This window comes from Sinocyclocheilus anshuiensis, unplaced genomic scaffold (assembly GCF_001515605.1).
Source record: "Sinocyclocheilus anshuiensis isolate Anshui unplaced genomic scaffold, SAMN03320099.WGS_v1.1 scaffold2827, whole genome shotgun sequence".
In the NCBI taxonomy this organism is placed as follows: Eukaryota; Metazoa; Chordata; class Actinopteri; order Cypriniformes; family Cyprinidae; genus Sinocyclocheilus; species Sinocyclocheilus anshuiensis.
The window spans coordinates 263,472-273,641 of NW_015552534.1; the positions used below are offsets into that span (position 1 = coordinate 263,472).

A 10,170-nucleotide genomic window follows, 5' to 3' on the forward strand; every position below is an offset into this window, starting at 1 on the left:
CCATGAGGAAACAAGCTTATAAATCATACAGATTTATTAAATGCACAAAGTTTCCTGTAAGGAGTAGGTTTAGGAGTAGGGTTGGTGTAGGGCAGTAGCACATACAGTTTATACAGTATAAAAACCATTACGCCTATGGAATGTCCCCATAAAACATGGAAACACAACGTGTGTGTGTGTGTGTGTGTGTGTGTGTGTTTGTGTGTGTGTAACCAGTCGTGAAGAAAACGTCTTAAAGAAAAAATTGAGATGACTAACTTGTAATACTAGTCTAAGCAGTTTATAAAACAGACCCCTGTTTTCTAAATATAAATATTCACTTCACATTTAAGTGATGTGAACAAACCCCTCTTTTTGAGCAGTATAGCAGTAGTACTGATTACAATAGCAAACACCACAAATAGTAGCTGCAAATAATTATAATGTATGGCCTTACTGCACCTTTATTTAGTACTGAAGTGAGCTATTATGTGGAATGGTTACAAGTCGTCACTGTCGGGCTGAAACCTTGTATGTCCATATGTTTTGTCCGTCATTAGTACAGCTGTATTTGTGGCAGTAAGTGCATCTCATTACAGGTTAAACAGAATATGGTATCTCTTCAAAGTTTATGGTGAAACGCTCTTCTCCACTCCTCAGATGCATAAAACTTTAGTCTTTAAAGACAGTGTTTCTTCAGTAAAGGAAACACTGAACTTATTCAAACACAATACTATTTATTGGTTAAATAATTGTAAAACTCACAGAAAAATGTAAAGGGTGAGCAAAAAAAAAGATGGAATATGGCGATACAAGGTATTTGTTAAGAACAAAAAATGCTGATAAAAACAACAACAGTGTAGAGTCATGTAGAGTGAGGTCAGTACCTGAGATGTTGAGGGTTGAGGGCGACAGGGATATCGGGTCACCCAGGTTATTGAGAGGAGCCCCGTCCTGAAGCCAGATGACCTGCACGGGATCAGGAGGACCGTGAGCCACACAGCGTACACTCAGCTCTTCGTTAGCCACGACTGACAAATGCTGCGGGTCTACCGAGGAATGAGGGAGACCTGGGGGAGAGAGAAAGACAGTTAGGGAATCCATAAATATATCATTAATGCACTATAGAGGAGTCTACTGTTATAGTCTCAACCCAGCCCAACCTCCCAGTCAGCAATCAGGAAATCAATTCACGATATTAATTTGAATTTTGGAACAATGGATTTTAAGTAAGACATTCAAAAAGTGAAATACCCTCTAGTTGGATGTATCCCTCCATGGATAATGCCTCCTCTTCACCAGATGAAACCGCACACTGATAGGCGCCCATATCTGAGAGCTGTACCGCCTCTATCCTGTACGCAGAACGAGAATACTATTAATATGAAACTGCAGTCACATTTCAATAGATTCTTTTGGCAGACACTTTTCTCCCAGGTGAATTTCAGTGCTTTTAATGACCACACAGCGTGTGTGGTCATTGGGAATCAAACCCCTGACATATGCATTGCTAGTGGCATTGCACCTTTCAGCTTTAGTGAAAGCTCAAGGTTGTTATGAAAATGGTTACATGTCTGTGTGCTGGGTTTGATCAGTGCCGGGGGTCACAGGTAATCCATTTGATATGTTTACTGACAAAAGAGTCATATTAGAATTGAAAATATACCTGCTAACTGATCAGCAAATTGCCAGTGAGAAAAAGTGACATAAGCATACCTATCACACTACTTTGCATACAAATTCAGGAGGTATCATAATTCAGTTATTTTATTAGGCATTAATGCAATAACGTGACATGCTAGTTTGAAAAGTTTCTGCAACACTGATCATGGACAGAGGAAACTGAAAGAACAGTTAAATGGAGAGGCAGTGTAAATGTCCTCATTAAACAGGTATTCCTACTTGAGTTCACTAAAAACCAGCCAGCTGTTCTCATCTACAGGGAGCTGCATCTGGTTGGTGTCTGCAAACTCCAGCGACTGTCCCTCCTTCAGCCAGAGCACATCCAGGGGCCCCTGGCCCTCGCCGTCTACGCGCAGGATGCACTGAACAGCCACTAGCTTCCCAAGAGAGGAGGTCACGTTCTTAGGGCTCTCCATGAAACGCAAACCTACACAGTGCAGGAAAATTGTGGAAAAACCATTAAGTCAAAGGTAAAGTTGAGTTTATCACTTAAGCTTCCATAACCTGTGTTTGTTTTGAAGAGCAGATGGATTAAACAAATGTGTGGTACTTTGGTGCTGAATAATTGCCATGCCAAGGCCTTTACATGTTTGTTTGTTTTTGTTAATGGCATGTCGTTTGCTGTAGTTTGAAGAGCTGGTCATCATATTGGAGGGTTTCCACATCGTTTCTGAAGATTCATGCCTTTATAAAACTAGATCAGCTTAAATCAGTGGTTCCCAACCCTGGTCCTTATCTGACACATCTGGTCTCACCAATGAGCTGATGAGCTGAACCAGGTATGATGGGACCCTCCAGGAGCTGGGTTGAGAAGCACCATGGTTCTTAGTGGTCCACCCCAAAGTGTGGGCTCTTCCGTTTAAGTCTAAGGGAGTTTTTGCTCCCTTGTCTCTCAGTATGAGTAAACATCACATGAACTTGTCAGTCAAATCTTCTTTTCAATGCCACTGGAGTGGTGTCGCTTTGTGAACTGATTTTGTAGGGGATGTTTTCAAAAACACAACCAACCCTCCCTCGCATGGATTTTTAGGATGCGGATACGACCGCAGGACGGTAGATCGGCTCCATGCATCTCCATCTGCCTGAAGAACTGAAATGTTTTACATTCCTGTGTCAGCATGGAGCGGATAACAAGCTCTGCAGCTGAAGCCGGAGAGATACCAGAGGCATGTAATCCAGCATTAGGCCAGTTCCATGTAGGTTCGCTACGGATGACGCAACTCATTCCGAATTGCTTCCCGTTTAATAACTCCAGTTTAGGATTTTCTCAAGGCTGTCAGACACTACCCTGACCCTTAACCTTTGACCCCATGAAGATTGTTTCATCCAGCATGACATGACATCTAAAACACTTATTAACACAACTGTCTCTCATATATGTGCTTTATCAACAAGAAATCAGACTGACATTTTGAAAATGGCTCATAAAAAACATTATTCGCATTCAGTTGCACACTTAACAAATACACTTAGAGGTTTAAGCTACAGGAAGTTTTTTCAAGAGTTTAACATTCCTTTCAGTCTATCCGAAGTGTGTTCAGATATGAATGGGATGAACAACATGTGGACACTGTCAGTCTTTCAGGGAAGGTTTAGGAGAACACACACGTACACACATATGCAGAGACGCGGGTCCCAAGTTGATATTTAAAATGAGGCCCACTAAATCCTCCTGTCATGATTAGTTTTTTTTTCTTTACTTTGCTACAGCAGCTTTTAGCTTCACTAGTTCTTTTAAACATTTTTTTCCTTTTATGATGGCCTGAAAGTGGGCAGTCAACTCTGACCTGAACTGTCTTTCTCTGCAGCCTTCATTGAATCTGAGTGTTTAAAGTCAACATAAAATGCTGCTTCAAATCCATTTTACTCTCGTAATTTGAAACTTTGCATTCAACAAGAAGAAACTATCCAGCAAGAACTGATTGTCTTGTGAAAAGTGGCCTCTATATGACTTTTTTTTATTTGCAATAAATAAGCAAGAGATTTGAATGTATTTTACATAAGGTGCTGTTCTTACATGTACATTTACTTACATTTGCATACAGTACACTGACATATGCACAACTGGCGTATTGGCAGATTAAAAAATATATATTATTAATATTAATTATTATTTTTATGTATGAACTTTGCATATTTACAAATGTGTACAAATCCTTATTTATATATATTAAAATCTTGGAATTCACATTTTTATAGATTGTTGAACAAGAATACACTTTAAAACCTTAAAATGAATAACATTTCTGTAATGTTCAGAATCCATACAATTTTGAGGACAAATTAAAGCACTATTCAGTGATCTTCATCTCCGTCCATCCACAGCAGCGACTGTAAGGGACCAAAACCTGCCGCCTCGAGAAGCTTTACGACAGGTTTTACTGCAGTGATGGCTGTTTGAATGAGAAATGCGCACCTTCACCGAGTGGATCAGGATAATATTTTCAGCGATTAACGATCTAAATTCTGCTCTGTTCCTCACACTAGACCAGTGGTTCCCAATCCTGCACTTTTTAGATGTCTCCCTAATCAAACACACCCAATTCAACTCATCAGCTCATTAGTAAAAACTCTAAGACCTCAAATGTGTGTCAGATAAGAGAGACGTCAAAAACGTGCAGTGTTGGGGTTCTTCAGGACCAGGATTGGGAACCACTGCACTAGAATATTGTGTTCTGCCAGAGAGGACCGCGACTGCAACACATCGGCATTTGGACTACTTTTGGTACTGCTTCTGAGATTCTCACAATAAATAAAGTATTGTGATTACACTTGTCATGTTTTTCTTTATACTGTACATATTTTAAAAAATGGTTTTGGTTTAGTGGTTGGAGTGAGATAAGCAAAAAAACTTCTGAGATTCTCACAATAAATAAAGTATTGTGATTACACTTGTCATGTTTTTCTTTATACTGTACATATTTAAAAAAATGGTTTTGGTTTAGTGGTTGGAGTGAGATAAGCAAAAAATGTCAAAATATCTTTCAGTGCTATATTGTTACTAAAATTGTCATTGCAGATCTACATATTTCTGTCCATTGAATATTATTTTTTATATTCTCTACAAAGTGGTTATGTTTAAGTTTTTATGTTAAGGTATCTTGGAGAGGTGAGGTGTCCAAGTCGCAACATCTTCCTACTGGGGTGCCTCAGGGCTCAGTACTTGGACCACTTCTCTTCTCTGTCTACATGGCATCACTAGGTTCTGTCATTCAGAAACATGGCTTTTCATATCACTGCTATGCTGATGACACTCAACTCTACCTCTCATTCCATCCTGATGATCCGACGATAGCTGCTCGCATCTCAGCATGTCTAACAGACATTTCTTGTTGGATGACGGACCATCACCTTCAACTCAACCTGGCTAAGACAGAACTGCTTGTGGTTTCAACAAACCCATCACTTTATCAAAATTTCACCATCCAGTTAGGCTCATCAACCATAACTCCTTCAAAAACAGCTAGAAACCTTGGAGTTGTGATTGAGAGACTTGTCATTTGCACTTATATATTGTTGCTCTTTTGTTAGTTTTGACTGCTTTTATTGTCCTCATTTGTAAGTCGCTTTGGATAAAAGCGTCTGCTAAATGACTAAATGTAAATGTAAATGTTTAGGTTTGGGAGTAGGGTTAAGGTAGGGGTGTCAAACTCAGTTCCTGGAGCGCCGGAGCCCTGCAGAGTTTAGTTTAAACACACCTGATCCAACTAATCAGGTCCTTCAGGCTTATTTGAAAACTGCATGGTGTGTGTGTTGGAGCAGGATTGGAACTAAACTTTACAGGGCTAAACTAAACTCTCCAGGAACTGAGTTTGACACCCCTGGGTTAAGGGATCTAAAATGTATCTATAACATCGTAAAAGTGAATCTATCAAATATCTTTATAATATTAAAGATTTGTGAAGAATATTTTAAGTTTCTTTAGCTGTAAATATGCAATAATGTTTACATTTTAGATGCTGTCAATAGATCCATATCGTACATTTTAGCATCTATGCAAAGAACAAAAATGTACATTTTGTACCTATATATGTTATGTAGTAATCCCTATGAAAAAAATTAGACCAGGCTGTCCTCCTTAACATTATCTTGTAAGGTGTTGTAAAATGTTATAGTGTCAATGATCATCAGTAAAAATCGACAGCTACTAACAAGCAGTAAAAGCAGCCCTGCAAACATCCCTCCCCATTATCATTACCATTATCACCAGACTAACACAAATCACTCTTCCTTTCCTCCTTTGTTTTCACTTCTCCACCAATCTCAGCCCACCCATGGCTTTTTATTCCATTCTTTTTAAATTCATCCCCTCATCTGTCCCTTTGACCCAAACTCAATCCATCAATTCCCCCATCTGATTCAGCATGGCCCCTGAGGCACATTCTTTCTGAATACCCGCATCCACGTGTTTAGGCTGCCCGTCTTCAGAGTCTGAGAGCTTCGATGTGAGAATCTGATAAGTGTCCAGTCTGCCAGACATCACATCACGCCTCAGAGTCTTCACTCAGCATGACATCACACATAAGGGCCATTCACAGACAAATGTAAAGACTGTAAGTTTGTGTATGGTAAACACTTAAAGCCATTATCTTGTGCAAGACAATGTAGACGGAAAGTATGAACGTTGCTTGCTTGTGCAAAAGCCTCTGTTATGATGCAATGCCATTACTAGTGTTCTGGTGGCATATAGACGATAAATAACATTTAAAAAATACTTGTACAGTGGACCGAAGGTTTCTGGACACTTTAGTCACAAATTATTTTCTCAGAAATATATTCATTTATCTGAATTACAATTATTTACACATTGATGGAGACAGGGTCATTTTAGTGAGTATGAAAAGTTCCCCTCAAGTTCACACAGCAGAACATCAACAGATGTAGTCTTTACCTTAACAAAACTTATCTTCATTTTAACACTATATCTATTGTTCTATCATTTCAAAAATAAGCATTTTTGCATTTTTTGAAACTTCATTCTGCGATAACTTGCTTGCAAAGTATATAGTGTCTAAAAAGACCACTATATGTCCTGAAACAACAAAGATTATATTTTACCTCCATATTCAATCATGGTGAATGCTCAGAAAACTTCAATACCCTGCATTACAAAAGTTTTGATTAGAAATGACGCCGTATATCTCTTACCTGACAGAAGCTCCGCGGCCCCGAGGCGCACTATCATGAGTAACAGAGTCAGTACGTTCGACCCGCTCATTCTGTTGTTCGGTGTCGTGGCGCTCCAGTTCGGTGTCGGTGTCGAGTGTGAACCAGTGACGGATCGCATCATCATCGCATCGCTCCAGACTGCGCTTCAACTCTCCACAAATGAGCGCCACATCTTGGGCAAAGACAGATTCCTTAGCAAAAAAAAAAAGAGAAACTCGAATCCTCAGGTTTAAAATAGCAGCTTGTCAAGTTGTCCCCAAAATTGTCATCTGCTGAAATCTGTTTCCAAAAGCAGCACAAGCAGTTAATTCTTCCTTTCTTCTTTTTTAAATTCTTTTTTCCCCACTTCTTTCAGCTCAAAAACATTTTAGTATAATCCTGAACGTGAAGTAGGCTGTAGAAATGCCAAAAGCCCAACCAGAGCGGTGTTATTTTTGGAATCATGACGCGTATTTTTATGTCAGAATTTCCTTTTGCCTCCAAAACTCCTCTCCCATCAGGACACCTTTATTCCCCCTCCAGACAAACTCACATTCCTCCACTCAACTTTTGTCCATTCTGTCTTTCTCCTCCCCTCCTCCATCCCTCCCTCCTGTGCGCCTCCCTCTCGCAGCTCCGACACACAACCCCTTCACATAGTACTAGTAGACTTAACTAACCCTACAGACCAGCTAAACATAGACAGCATATGAGACACAGACGCTCACAACACGTTTTCTTAAAATTTGACTGAAATTTTCTAAGGATGTGTCATTTTAGTAATGGCTTGAAAGTTGCCTGAAAACTTAAAGGTGACATATCATGAAAATCGGACTTTTCCAGGTTCTGAGTGCTATAATCAGGATCTACCAACCAAGGAAACGTGAAAAAGATTAACCCAGTAACTTTGTTTTGGGAAGCCTTTTTCTGCAAGCGTCTGAGAAAACAAGCGCGTCTGATTTCGCTCCCCTAGTGATGTGGCAAAGGGATCTCATTATAATATTACCACCCCTTAATCTGTAAGTTTACACCCACGGCGCCGTCATTTGATTTCGCAAGCGACAACGATGTAGCAGCTCTAATGCCGTGGTGAAAGTTTGAGCAAAACACGCTAACTGTTCTGTGTTTGACTGCACAGACGTGCACAGAACACTGTTTAGAGTCCCAGCCTCAGAGGAGACAACAGAGCAGTGCATTTATTGATTTATTTACTGTATATTGCTGCTGCCACACAGATCTAAAATAAACATGCGATTTATTTCCCAGCTGTTTACCTTCACAGACATAACCGAACGTTTTTGTAACTCGTGTGTTTTTAACATAAACTTGTGTGTGAATGAGAACTTAGTTTAGTACTCACATGCTGTGACAGCTGCTTTCTGTGCATGAGCACTCAGAAAACCGTATATCAGAAGTTTAAACTAATATGGTTTAAAACGCATGATTTCAGCGTGATAAACATGATAATCAGAACCAAACAGATGTTTTTTTAGCATGTACTAGCAGCACTATTCTGGAAAAGGGGGCGGGGAGCAGCAGCTTATTTGCATTTAAAGAGACAGACTCAAAAAACAGCGTGTTTCTGCTTCCACTCAAAATAGGCATTTTCAAAATGTTATAATACATCATCTGTGGGGTATTTTGAGCTGAAACTTCACAGACACATTCTGGGGACAATGTGAGACTTATATTACATATTGTAAAAAGGGGCACAATATGTCTCCTTTAAAGAATGGCTTTAAAAAGTTTGTTGAGAGAACTTGTTGGTCAAAGAAAAGCCCTATTTTGTGTATTTTGTCTTCCAATATGCAATCCCAGGATGCACCTAATGAAGTTGACTGACAGAATGTAAAATGTGCAGATGGTGTCTAAGCAAATAATCACTATGTAAGTCCTATATTTCGAGAAATAATGAGTCATCTAAACTTGTAACTGGTAGTGCATATCTGTGCAGAACCTGTTTAATCTGTATGAGAGAATGTTCCTAAAATGAATTAATAATTTTTCAGTGTCTGTTCTATTCTAATTAATTGCATTTAATTTAATTGTAAATTTATTAGGATTTTGTCACTTTTTATTTCTATTGATGTAAATAAAGATCTTTGGAATTTGAATTAGAATCACATAAAGGTTTTGAAGGTGTGATATTTTTATAAATGATATTAATGTGTGGAAACATGTTTGAAAACACAACTACTCACTACTTGTAAGCTAAAAGTAATACAACTAACTTTTACACAAAATGAGCATCTTTTCTCAAATGAGGACATCTAAACTCACACACACACACAAAGTAGTTTGTGTGGCTCTCAGTGTATATTCTCTTGTTTTCTTGGTTGTTATGTCACTCTCGTTGTTATGTCTGCGGGTGAGTTTGTATAGTGTGTTCATACAGGACTCAGGAGAGATGATAAATGTCAGTGAAGTTTGTTTGGGTGAATGCAGAGAGAGTGTAGGATGGGCAGGATTCACGCTCCTTTCATGAATAATTGATTCCTGCTTTTCCCCATGAAAACGCAAGGGCTGTTGCTGTGCTCTCAGGTTTCTCGGGATGGAGAGTCCTCTGGCCCTTTAAGAGGAGGTTTGAGGGGTCCATGCAGAGTTCCCAGGGTCTTTAATGGAGACAGAACCCATTTGAGAAAGACCCCATTGTGTCCTTGCTTTTCAAAAGAAACCAAGGAATCAAGCTTTCTCTCTCTCTCTCTCTCTCTCACACACACACACACACACACACACACACACACACACACACACACACACACAAATACACAGACAGAGACAGGTGAGATAAAGGAGGCAGAAAGTATCAAACATGGTCTTAGAAGGATGAGAAAGGAAAAAAAAAAAGCTAAATGGTAAGAATGAGGAGACTTTGTTTGGGCAGACAGAGAGGGTAGTGTGGGTGGGTCAGGTTAATATGAGAGGGAACTGATTAAACTGCCTCAATAAACTAGTCAAACAGGCTAGACCCGGTCTGCCTCAAATCACATACGCTGACTGTCATTTCATTAGAAAATCAGTTACAGAGTAGACTGACCGCAGAAGTGAAGAAAAAACTCAACAGGTCACTTTTCATAGTTCAGTTTTTTAATTAAATCTTGTGAAAAATGGTTCGTCAACAGGGTTTATGTACCAGAGGTCAACAATTCAGATGACCTGGTGATTCGGGACATTTTATGTAACTCTCACTTTGCCCTGCTGTGCTGTCATTTTATGTTCACTGAATATTTGTGTGACATATTGAATGTTGTTTGCTCAATTCTGCTAAGATAAATATGTTACTAGGGTATCTGTGTGTGTGTGTGTGTGTGTGTGTGTGTGTGTGTGTGTGTGTGTGTGTGTGTGTGTGTATACAATATA

The 10,170-nt window shown here is 39.3% G+C and overlaps 1 protein-coding gene across 1 annotated transcript; it reads right to left on the bottom strand.

Moving 5' to 3' along the window:
- Window positions 1-608: 608 nt before the first annotated feature.
- Window positions 609-7,361, bottom strand: LOC107663736 (tyrosine-protein kinase receptor UFO-like). The gene is made up of 5 exons (XM_016454036.1): window positions 6,811-7,361; window positions 1,882-2,089; window positions 1,234-1,334; window positions 867-1,049; window positions 609-631 (listed from the first exon to the last, which is right to left on the bottom strand). The coding sequence occupies exons 1-5, from the start codon at window positions 6,953-6,955 to the stop codon at window positions 609-611; spliced, it is 660 nt and encodes a 219-aa protein (XP_016309522.1). The 5' UTR covers window positions 6,956-7,361.
- Window positions 7,362-10,170: the final 2,809 nt, after the last annotated feature.

Excerpts from the sequence above, each read along its gene's own strand:
- LOC107663736 (XM_016454036.1), bottom strand. The coding sequence starts at position 6,955 with ATGATGATGCGATCCGTCACTGGTTCACACTCGACACCGACACCGAAC. Across the intron at positions 2,090-6,810 it reads GGCCGCGGAGCTTCTGTCAG|GTTTGCGTTTCATGGAGAGC; the intron begins GTAAGAGATATA and ends TGCACTGTGTAG. Across the intron at positions 632-866 it reads CTCAACCCTCAACATCTCAG|TGGAGAAGAGCGTTTCACCA; the intron begins GTACTGACCTCA and ends GCATCTGAGGAG.